Raw genomic sequence first — 11,669 nt, 5'->3', positions numbered from 1 at the left:
GCCTGCTGCAGAGGTGTATGTGTGTGTATAGACATATATGTATATGGATTGTAAAATATGCGGCTGTATAAAAGGAATCTCTCAGCTCCTTTTCATACTGTATTTTTGGGCCTGTTTGGAGCCCTCTGTGAACAGCAGGCCAGGTGCCCACAGGGAAAGAGCACGAGCACAAGCACAAGTCCAGCTCCCTGTCTCTTCCCAGCACCACTGCACCCAGACCCGAGTCTGCCTGTCACTAAACAATTTATTAGGTGGGTTACAGAGAAAGGACACGGCAAGGGTTAATAACTGGCCAGGAGCAGCCCTGACAGCTGTAGAGGCCAGGGGCTCTGATGGGGCTCTGCAGGGTCCCAAGCAGTGAGGATCGACTCCTCTCCCAGCACTGCCCAGCCCTGGGGTTTGCTTGGCTCCAGCCTTGCTCCCCTGGCAGGGGTGGGGACCAGCCCCTGTGGCAGAGCGGCAGCACGGTGCACCATCTCTCCTCCTCCCTGTGCCCACAGGCCAGGGCAGGATGCATGTGGGGGGCAGAGGGGGTTGCACCAGCACAGACCTCATGCATTGCCAGCAGCATCCCGAACCTGGGAAGAGGAGGTCAGCGCCTTTTCCTAGCCCTCGGAGGCCACTACGAAGGGGGGTTCAGCAGCGACAATACCACAGGGACAACACAAATGGCTCAACAAAAGGGCAGTGGGGTTGGCTCCGCAGCCCCAGCTGCTCGAGGCTGGCTCTATGGCTTCTGTCCGGGTCCTGCTCACTCCACAGGCTCAGTCCTGCTCGAGGCCTGGCGGCTCAGTGATGCGGATGTGGACAAAGAGCGAAGAGGGTGGGATGCTGGTGCCATCCTTGGAGAGGAGATGGATGTGGCGGTAGCCTGCAGGGGGGACAGTGAGGCTCTGGCTGAGGGCTGCCCTCCACCCCACTCTCTAGCACCCAGCTGAGCCCAGACATCCCTGTGGGGCTGCCCTGGCCCACCACCACTGGGCAGCGGTCGCTCACCAGGTTTGATGTTGGCAAAGGCTAGGGTGAACTGGCCCACGAAGTCGTTCCTGGACGTCTTGTCGTAGTCCTCCACCACGAAGCGGACGAGGGCCAGCTCGGGCACATGGAGCTGGAACTGGAGTGTCTCATCCCAGCGGGGGTTAAACCCTGGGAAGAGAAAGTGGGCGCTGGGAGGATGAGGGAGGGATGGGACTGCCTGGGCGCAGCAGGGTCCCCAATGCCACAGTGGGGCTCACCATTGTTCTCAATGTACTTAGTCTCCTGGTGCGCCTGGTCCACAGGGACCCCGTGGATCTCCACACGCACCAGCGGGTCGATGACTGCTCCGTCCTTGCTGTTGGCCACTTTGGGTAGCTGCTGCCCACTGATCACCTGCGGGAAGGGGCAGGGATCCCATGAGCCAAGGAGCAGCTGAACTGATTTGCTGGGAGGCTACTTGGCTCCAGCACACTGGCCAACCGTGTCTCCATCCAGCTGGGACCAACAGAGCCCCAGGACAGTCACATCTCTCCAGGTTCTCTCCTCGGCCCCGTACCTGGATTGTCAGGGTGATGGGGCCAGGGCCCTCCCAGCTGCCAGGGTCACTGGGGTTGAAGAGAGTTTCCTCGTCCCTCATGAAGGGCGGTTTGAGCACATAGCCACAGCGGCCGTTCTGGCTGAAGAGCCCATCACATAGGTCCATCTCTGTGCCGGCCGTCTGGAAGTTCAGGGCCACTGGGGAAAGGCAGTAGGGAAAGGATTCAGGGCAGCTTGGAGACCATGCCCTGCTTGGAGGTGAGAACCGGCCTGTCCCTGTGGCCAGAGAGATGCGGGGCCACACAGGGGCACAAGGCACTAATACCTGTGTACCCCCAAGCTCCCCAGTGCAGGGCAAGAGCCTGCAGCCAGACCTGGTGCCAGCTGGGGTTGTAGCTGGCACCAACATGGGTGCTGATGGTGCCATTTTGCATGGGACCTGGGGCATCTCCCCAGCCTGCAGCCCTGATGCGTCCTAGCCATACCAATCTGGCACCCCACGTTCCACATCTCCTGGGGGCTGTAGTTGGAGGAATCAGTCCGCATCCCGCTGGGGTAGATGCGCGTCAGCTGCCAGGCATTGTGGCGGACAAACTCATTCCCTAGGGGTGGAGCATGAGGGCCACTAGTGGTGTCGTTCCCTGGCCTGCACAGCCACCCACACCATGTGCTGTTCACCCAGCCACCCACCCACCCACCCTTTCATCCACCCATCTACCCACCTATCCATCCATCCATCCACCCACTAACTCACCCACTCATCTACCCATCCAAACATCCATCCTCCCTCCCATCCATACATGCATGCATCCACCCACCCACCAATTCTCATCCCTCTCCCATCCCAGGAACACAGTCATCCTGCCTCGCCTTCTAAGCCAATAACCCCCCCCCTCACCCACCAGAGCCAAAACCCAGGGTACAGCTCTGCTGGACCTTCTTCCTCCCGGACAGGGAGGCAACCCCGGTGTCTGGAGGCTCTAGCCCTACGCCTGAGGAAGCCCCCTGCCCCCTCCACTCTGGCCCACTCCCTGCATGGCACTGACCCCTCCGTCTCACCCGCATCCCGGATGAGCTTCCTGGCCTTGGCCTCAGCGAGGGAAGAGATCTCAGAGGGCCGGGAATGGCTGCGGGCCTCCTGGAAGCCCCGGAAGGACACGCTCTTGCAGTAGATGACGCAGTCGGACAATGCCTGCGCCAGGCTCTCCTTGTCTTTCTGCAAGGCAGAGCTGTGTTAGGTCCCCCCCCGATGGGTGCACCATCCCCCAGCACCCACCCAGGATGGGGGCTGTAGAGCCCGGAGCAGCCGAGAACAGCCGGGGGGTGCTGGGGGTGGCAGCATCCCCACCACAGGCAGCCTTCCTGCCAGGAAAGGAGCAGGCAGGGGACCCCCAGCATGGTGCCACCACAGGGACACTATGCAAAGAGGAGACTGGCATGGCCAGGGGCAGAAAGGGCTGTTCCCCCTCCGTGGTGATGTTCCTGCAGTCTCTGCCTCTCCCCTCAGACTGGCATGTCACCACGACCCGTAGCTGCGTCTGGGGGCTCAGCGCTCCCAGCGGTCCCCAGCCCTGGCCACCCACCTTCACCCTCCGCCTCTCCTCCTCCGCCTCTGCCCCGTTGTCATCATCAGACACATCGGGTGCCTCGTCCCCTGGCCCGTCCAGTGTGTCCTCCAGCCGCCCGATCTTCTTCCCCTTCAGCAGGATCTTGTGCTTCAGTTCCTGTGCGGTTGTGGATGGAGAGGTAGGCACCCTGGGGTGCCCATCTCCTCCATGGGACCTGGAACCCCACACTGCTGGGGACCAGCACCACCAGCTCCCTGCAGCACCGAGGAGCGGATGGGGTAGGAGGGCTCTACCCTGCTGTCCCTCTGGCTCTGCAGGGCATGGGGAAATAACCTTGGGGACAGTTTTAGGACCCTTGTGAATGTGAAGACACAGTGTCCCCGGGGTCCCCAAGTGCTCCAGTAGAGCAGGTCAATGCTGGGACAGAGGTGGCCTTTCCTCTGGATAGCAAAGCCACTTCGTCACCCCACTCCCAGGCCAGACAGTGATGTCCAGCATGGCCGCGCTCTGTCCCTACCTCCGGGGACGGGAGCTGGGTGGGGACATGCCCATCGGTGGTGGCAGTGAGGAGCTGTTCCCCCAGGATGGTCTTGAGCTGCTGGGCCAGGACCTCCTGCTGCTCCATGCTGCAGTGGTTCTCCAGGGACAGGATCACTGGGTAGTCCGAGGTCTGGGGAGCAACGTGCACAGCTGGAGATCAGCCTTGGTGGGGTTGAGGAGCTCTCACAAGGGCTCTGCCCAGGCGTGATCAGTGCCAGGATGGAGCCCCTTATGTGTCTTTGTATCCCCCTGAGATCTTCACACCCCTCCAATCCCCCAGCATCTCCCATACCCCATCTCACCCCCGCATCCCCCAGGCCCCATCTCACCCCTGCACCCCCAGCAGACTGTGTCTGCATGACCCCCCCATCCCCTGGCATGGCATGGCGCAGGGCTGTGGGTCAGACCCCCCAGTGCCGTCCCCCGGGAAGGGACACAGCCACCCTCCTCACCCACAGTGGGGTTGGTCCTCCTGCAGCACCAGGTGTGTGAGCCCAAGCACCGCTCCCCCTCCAGAGACCCATCACTGCCCCAAATTGCAGCCACGTCCCCCCCCCACCTGCCAAGGGCCACCCACGACACCCAGCACCTGGGGAAGGGTGCCCTACCTTGAAGGCGTACTTCCCCAGGGTGCTCACCACCTCCCGGAAGGGGATCTTGGAGGTGAAGGTGTGGCCGTGATACACCATGGGCTCCCCGTTTGGCCCGTCCCAGCAATCCACCTCCAGGCACCGGCAGCCCCGTTTCAGAGCCCTACAGGTGGGTGGTCACCACTGGGACCCCGCACCCAGCCAGGGCACCAGTCCCCTGCCCTCCCCTCTGGCTGTGGGTGTCACCCCTGCAGGGGCCAAGGGTGGAGATGCTGCTGCATGCAGGGCAGGAAAAGCTGGGCTCAGCATCCCCAAAATGCTGGGCACCACGTGGCATGGCCACAGGGGTGCTGGACCAGGAGGGAGCAAAGGAGCTTCTCCTCTTGGTGGGTTTGCCCCATGGAGCTGCCCACAGCATGGCACTGGGCAGGAGGGTGCTGGGGCGCAGCCAGGAGGGAGCAGCCCCTCTACCTGATGTAGCCCTCGATGCTGCTCTGGCCCCGGATCTGGTCCTCTATCAGGTAGGTGTTGTGGGAGGAGGAGATGAAGTAGTGGCAGAGCGGCTGGCTCATGTCCTGCCACAGCACCCGGTGCCGGGGGTTGAAGATGGAGCCCTCCGGGGAGCAGAGGTACATGAGGAACCCGTCGGCACTCAGTGCATGGCGAGCCCGGGCTGCAGGCAGAGGGGGAGGTTCAGCGACAGCCGGGGACCCAGAGGGGACAGGATCAGGACAAACGGGGCTGCTGGCAGCTCCTGGCATCCCCAGCCTGGTGGGTACGGCTGCTGCCAGAGGCTGGGGCACCGGGAGAACTGCCCCAGGGCAGCAGCCGTGGGAAAATGGGCAGCGGACCCCAAAGCCAGAGCTTGCACCCCGTGACTGGTCAACCTTCTACACCAAAGTGGTCCAGGAATGGACCAAAAAAAGGGTAACTGCACCCAGCTCACACCATGGTGAGCCTCCCCCCATGCCCACCCACAGCAGGATGGGGCTGGGGGTGGCCCTACCATGGGGCTGTGCATCTCAGCCCCCTCCTTCTCCCCGTGCAGAGCACAGCAGATATCCGGGCTGGCTCTCACCTGTCTCCGACGGTTCATACTTGTCAATGAGCTCCATGGCTAGCTCCTCTGTGCCCTCATCCTCCAGCTGCTCCTGCCGCAGGAAATCCACCAGCTCCAGCAGTGTCAGCTTCTTCCCATCCTCGGAGAAGTCCTGGAAGAGGCTCAGCACCTCCTCACGCTGCGTGAGGGCCTTGTAGAAGAGCACGAACTCCTCCCCTTCCAGTGTCCCCGACTCTGACTTGTCGGCAGCCTGCAAGGGAGCTCACTCAGCATCCAGCCAGGGCAAAATGGGGTGTCCTGGCCAGCCCATGGGGCTGTGAGGGGATTCGCCCACCCCCAGTGGAGGGCACAGACTCCATGCCAGCAGCAGTGGTGGGCATCAATCAATGCGTGAATGGATGGATGGATGGATGGATTGGCAGATGGAGGGCTCATTGGGTGGGCTGATAGATGGATGGGTCCATGGATGGAGAGATGGACAACAGGTGGAGGGACAGATGGATGGATGGACAGATGGATGGACAGCTGGCTGGCTAGTTGGGTTGACGGATAAATAAACAGATGGCTGGTTAGCTGGGTGGACAGATAAACAGCTGGGTGGACAAATGAATGGGAGGGAGGAACAGCTGCCTTGGCTGGTTGGGTTGACAGAAAAATTAACAAATGGATGTTTGTCTGGGTAAACAAGTAGTTTGGTGAACAAATGGATGGATGGATGGATGGATGGATGGATGGACGGACGGACAGAGGAACGGACGGAAGAAAGTGACCACATCCTTCTGCAGGAGGGTGTTGTGCAGCTTGTTCCAGCCCCTCCAGCCCCCCTCCAGGCCCTCAGGCGTGGTGCTTACCTGGAAGAGCCGCAGGGCATGATCCTCATTCATGTCCACATTCATCATCTTGAGAAGACGCTGGACCTCCTTGAAGTTCATGCGCCCATCCTTATTCTTGTCAGCTTTCTGAAACCAGTCACGAATCCACGTGCAAGAAACCAGGGCAGATGTTAAGGTAAAGGACCTTGGCTAAGAAAGATGGATCTGGGGAGCATCAGAGGGCCTCTTTTCCTTCTTCTGTGGGCCCTCCCTACCCTGATGCAGATAGTGAGACCCAGAAGAGCTAAGCATATGGTGGGGCAAGGCAGGAAATGGGGGAAGGACTGGGTGTGGAGGGCAGAATGGTGTCCACAGGAAGGATATTGGTCTATCTTCTCCCTTTGGTCCATGCTGGTGGCTACCTCAATGAGCTGGCGCAGGCCCTGGACCCAGCACTGCGCCTCCTCTGCGGAGCCGGCAATGAGGTCCAGGTTGCCCCGGCGGCCGTAGAAGACAATGGTGAAGCAGCGCTCGGGGGGGAACTCCTCAGCCAGGCTCTGCAGCACCTCTGACTGGTGCCCTTCCCGCACCGTCTCCACATCACTGATAGAGACTGGGGCAGAGAGAGGGGAGGCCTGTCTATGAAGGACAAGGACCACAGGGCAGGGGGCACTGCCCACAGACATCTGTCCTTCCAGCCATCCCTTCATCCACTCATCCATCCACTCATCCACCCACTGAGATACTCATCCGTCCATCTAACCATTGAGCCATCCATCCATCCATCCATCCGTCCATCCATCCATCCGTCCATCCATACCTCTGTTTGTCTGCCTACTCCTCTGTTGGCATGCCAGAGCTTCCACTTGTATAAGCTGCAATTTCTACTCAGCCCTTGTGACCCATGGGTCCTGCTGGGGGCAGGATGCTTCATGGAGAGGTGTGGGTGAGAAGAGCGCACACATGCACACAGAGCCTCTCTTGAATGCCCCAGCACCCTTTGCAAGCATGGCGCCAAGAATCTCCATACACTCACGCTCCTGTTCACTCTGAACCCTACTGACAGCCCCATGGACAACACACAGAGATGGTACTCACAGGCAGACTCAGTTTTGCCTGTCCTCTTGGACTGGTACCAGATGGTCATGCAGTCATCCTGCAGCTTGAAGTAACGCTGCTTCTTCCAGCTCTTGGACTTGACTTTGCGCATCAGTGTCCCTTGCTGCATCTGCTCCAGTGCATCTGTGAGCTGGATGCCTGGGGGCAGCGTGGGCTGCCTCACTGAGGGCAGGGGTATCCAGGCACTGCTACCTTGCTCCCTCCCACCCCTCGGACCCCACGTGGTCCCTTGATTTGGGACAGAGGAGGGACGGGCCCCAAACTCCCTTCGCCACAAGAGCGGCAGAAGGTAATTCCTTATCGACCCTTCTCACCCGCCCTTGGCACTGCCAAGCCCGATCCCAATGGGTGCTCCTGAGTGTGGCAAGGCAAGCTCAACCCACAGGCCAGATTTGCCCCGGCGTAAATCTGGATGGCCTGCTGCCCTGCCCCACGCCTCCCCTCTGCCGGGCCACTCACGGGCGTTGCACAGCAGCGATGCCATGGCTCTGCCTCCTCCGCGCTGGCGGCCGCTGGGGAGGGAAGAGAGAGGGCAGCTGGGGGGAGCGGGGTCGGACCCCACCCTGTGCCTGGGTCCTGCCGGGGGGGCTCCAGCCGTGCCCACGCGTGTGCGAGGTGCGTGTGCCCCTGTCCGTGTGCGAGTGCACCTGCGCCTGTCTCCTGCTGGGTCATTGCCTTCCTTAAGTGTCGAGTTCACCCCGCTGTGCTCATAAAATATTAATACGTGTTACCGGGAAGCCGGAGCTTGAAAGGTGTCAGAGGAAAACAGAAAAACTTGTGAGCACGGCCACCCTGCAGCCCAGGGTACCAGAGCCCTGGTGCTCCCAGGTCACTGCTGTCAAGGGAGAAGGAGCCCCAGGAGCTGGGAAAAACCGCCATGGGGGTGCCCAAGAACAGCCCCCACTGCCTGGGAAACAGCCCCCAACCAGCAAATTTGGAAGTAAGGGAGAGCGAAGGCTGTGAGCAAGAAAGGGGACGCAGAGCAACGACCTTTGGCTCCCGCAGCCCCTTCTCCCTGGGGAACAGCAGCACCCCAGGGCTGCGACCGCACCAGCAGCCGTATAGGGAGCGCACTGCGACGAGTGGTACTATAAATACAACTGGACTGACAATAAGGCTTTGATTAGGCTGTTAAGACTTTAATTAAACTGACAAATTGCTGAATATGCCTGTCACCCGGCTGTTGGAGCTGGGCCCTCGAGGACCAGATGCTGCAGCCAGTGGGCTGGGATTTGGGTGCAGGAGGGGACCCTGAGGTCCTTGGGCATGAAGGGCTCTGTGCCAGGGCGCAGGGGTGGCATCTGTGCCCCAGGCCCCTGACTCAGCACAGGCACCGGCGGTGCGGGGCTGGGAATAGCCGGTGCCGTCAGCGTGCAGGCAGCTGCCAAGCCCAGCTGCCAGACCCTGGCGGGCTCAGGGGCCAGACGGCAGTGTCCCCTGCTCGGTGTGGGGACGGGCAGGGCAGATCCCCAGCACAGTGCTGGCCGGGGCTGTGGCCAGGCTCCAAGGGGATGTGCCAGTCGTGGGGCTGGCAGTGGCAGTTCGGCTGTCCCCAGGGCATGTGGGACCACCCGTCCACGCTCTCTGGGACCTCACGTGTTGCTGGAGGCACGGAGTGGCTGGGGTGCCTTCCCAGCTGCCTCCTAACAGCGCCCAGCGCTGGGGCTGCGCGTTCCCAACACCAGCCCTTCTTGCAGGGCTCAGACCGCAAGGACTCACTGCAGTGCCTGCATCCCCCTGCATCCCACTGCATCAGATGTGCTGGGGGGCACCAACCCACTAGCCCAGGACTCAGGGCGCCCGCGCCCACAAATGGGGAGGTGGTACCACGCTCCTCTCAGGCCCTGCAGAGTGGATGCTCTGATGGCCCGCTGGCTTGCACAGCCCCAGGAGTGCCCCATGCCCCGCCCCGCAGCGTGCTCTCAGCCCCCCTGCACCCCATGGCCTGCAGGGAACCAGTGGGGGGGACAACCCCAGTCGCCCATCTGCCTGCACCCTCCTGCCTCCTGGCAGCACCCAGCCCGGCATGGCCGCTTTGCAGAGTCACAGCTCCAGGTGCCTGCCCGCCCCATAGCCCCTGTGCTGCAGCGGGTGAGAGGGTGGAGATGGGGATGTTTTTGGGAAGCCGGGGTGGAGGGAGAGGCACCAAGGCTGGAGGAGCGGGGAGAGACATTGGTCTGGGACAGAGATAGGCTTGGTGCCACCAACGGGTCTGCCCTCTCTGCACCCTGCCACGCACGTGTGAAAGGTGGCAGTGTGCAAGGGTGCTGCTTGCAGCCCCCAGGCCCATAACCACGCTGAAATTTTGGAGCTAAACTGATCTCCCGCAGTGCCAGCCCTTCCAAGCTCCCGGCATGGCCCAAGCATGCCCAGCCCTGCCCCAGCCATGGAGCTGTGCCTTCCCCACGCAGGCAGTGAAGAAGAGACGATCCCTTCCAGCGCAGGGAAGATCCCGGGGGCGCGGACACAAGGACATGGCTGTTCTGCTCTCCCTGACGTGTGAGCGACACCCCGAGCCTGGCGCAGCCCAGCCCCACACAGCCCCCCTCGCCCCGGTCTGAGTTACACTGTTGAGGTGAGGGGCATAGGAGCCAGGGGCTGGAGAAACCCAACCCAAGGGCTTCCTGCAGGGCTGCTGCCTCTTGCCAGGGACAGCCCCAGCTCCCCCCAGCACATGCTGAGCCACCGCAGCTTCTCTCCTGGAGGTGACAGTCCCCAAGCAGAGCTGGAGGGCCAGCAGGTGTGAGCGCTCGCCAGCCGCTCCAGCGCAGAGGTCCCTGGCAGAATTTAATGCCACTGAGGCGGTGGCCATGGCAGAGCAGGAAGGGATGCCCACCCCCCGGGCACCCTCCCACATTCTTGCTGCCCCGGTGTGCACGCAGACTGCCCGTGTCCCGGGGCTCTGCTCAGCCGCACTGCCCCACACAGCCTTCCCACCTGCCCCAGGGCTCTGCTCAGCCCCACTGCCCCACACAGCCTTCCCACCTGCCCCAGGGCTCTGCTCAGCCCCACTGCCCCACACAGCCTTCCCACCTGCCCCAGGGCTCTGCTCAGCCCCACACAGCCTTCCCACCTGCCCCAGGGCTCTGCTCAGCCCCACTGCCCCACACAGCCTTCCCACCTGCCCCAGGGCTCTGCTCAGCCCCACTGCCCCACACAGCCTTCCCACCTGCCCCAGGGCTCTGCTCAGCCCCACTGCCCCACACAGCCTTCCCACCTGCCCCAGGGCTCTGCTCAGCCCCACTGCCCCACACAGCCTTCCCACCTGCCCCAGGGCTCTGCTCAGCCCCACTGCCCCACACAGCCTTCCCACCTGCCCCAGGGCTCTGCTCAGCCCCACTGCCCCACACAGCCTTCCCACCTGCCCCAGGACATGCTGCGGCACCCGGGGACGGAGCCTGACCCACGGAGGGGGACCAGCCGGCAGCTGACGGGGTCAGAGGGGTCAGGGGGTTCAGACAAGGGGCTCCGGCATGGGGCAGCACAACCCGGGGGGTGCGGGGCTGGGGGGCAAGTGACACCTTAAAGCAGAGGAAACAAAACCGCCGGCACCTCTCCCCCCACCCGTGCCGCCACCCCACCCGTGCCGCCGCCTCTGGGAGGGGGCTGCCCGAGCCCGGGGGTCCCAGCCCGCCCCTTCGCCCCTCTCCCTCGGCAGGACGCCCGGTTTTCCCGCGGAGGACTCAGCGCCCAGCCCCATACCCGCTCTCCGGTGCGGTGCCGCGCCGCTCCGCTCCGCTCCGCCGGTGCTCCGCCGCCTGCGGCCGCACGGGGCCGGGGCTGCCCGGGCTGCCCGCCCCTCGGCAGCGGCAGGGCAGCGAGCCCGCCCCCGGCCCCCCGCGGGACGCCCCCGGCCCCCGCAGCCGCCTCCTCTCAAGGTCGCCTCGGATTAAGGTCACGCCGCTGCCGAGGCGGGGGCAGGAAGGCGGTGGCGGGGTGGGCAGGGGTGGGAGAACCCTACAGTGCCCCCCGCTTGGGGCTGAGGCCCTATTCCCACCGCCCAGCACGGTCTGTCCCTCCCCAGACCTGCTTGCATCCAGCGCAGCCCGACCTCCCCATCGATGGGGCACAGAGGGTCCCCACTGCGTCCCTGTCCCCTTCCCAGGACACGGTGGTCTACAGGCACTCCCAGGGCCAGGACCCTCCAGCTGTGGTAAAAAGGACTCAAAGAGCAGGACACCGCTGGAGCAAAACCCCCACGGGGATCCAAGCTGGGGCACTCTTGGGGGAGGCCGAGTTGGGTGCAAGGACTGCAGGGCAGGGACCAAACTTCAGGTGGCCGATGCTCTAACAGACCCGGACCCTGGGCGAGTGTGGCAGCGCTTGCAAACACACTGCAGGAAGGCAGCAAGCGCTCTCCCCGGCGGGCTCCAGGCTGCCTTCCTGCAGCGCAAGATGGAGCAGCACCTCCTCCCCAAAACCCCCCTGTGTTACCTGCTCTGGGAGCGATGGGTTGCCGCAGGGA

At 63.1% G+C, this 11,669-nt stretch overlaps 1 protein-coding gene across 1 annotated transcript; it reads right to left on the bottom strand.

Annotated features, from left to right (window-relative positions):
* Positions 1-246: 246 nt before the first annotated feature.
* Positions 247-10,926, bottom strand: PLCD4 (phospholipase C delta 4). Its single transcript, XM_059820112.1, has 16 exons — positions 10,907-10,926; positions 7,664-7,716; positions 7,184-7,342; positions 6,470-6,698; positions 6,125-6,254; positions 5,292-5,523; positions 4,685-4,886; positions 4,232-4,376; positions 3,601-3,753; positions 3,099-3,239; positions 2,575-2,731; positions 2,001-2,117; positions 1,535-1,713; positions 1,236-1,371; positions 997-1,146; positions 247-871 (listed from the first exon to the last, which is right to left on the bottom strand). Exons 2-16 carry the CDS (start codon positions 7,686-7,688, stop codon positions 765-767), a joined length of 2,262 nt encoding a protein of 753 aa, XP_059676095.1. The 5' UTR covers positions 7,689-7,716; positions 10,907-10,926; the 3' UTR covers positions 247-764.
* Positions 10,927-11,669: the final 743 nt, after the last annotated feature.

This window comes from Gavia stellata, chromosome 8 (assembly GCF_030936135.1).
Source record: "Gavia stellata isolate bGavSte3 chromosome 8, bGavSte3.hap2, whole genome shotgun sequence".
Lineage (NCBI taxonomy): Eukaryota > Metazoa > Chordata > Aves > Gaviiformes > Gaviidae > Gavia > Gavia stellata.
The sequence above is the reverse complement of the archived record's forward strand: the minus strand, read 5'-3'. Positions and strand labels throughout refer to the sequence as shown.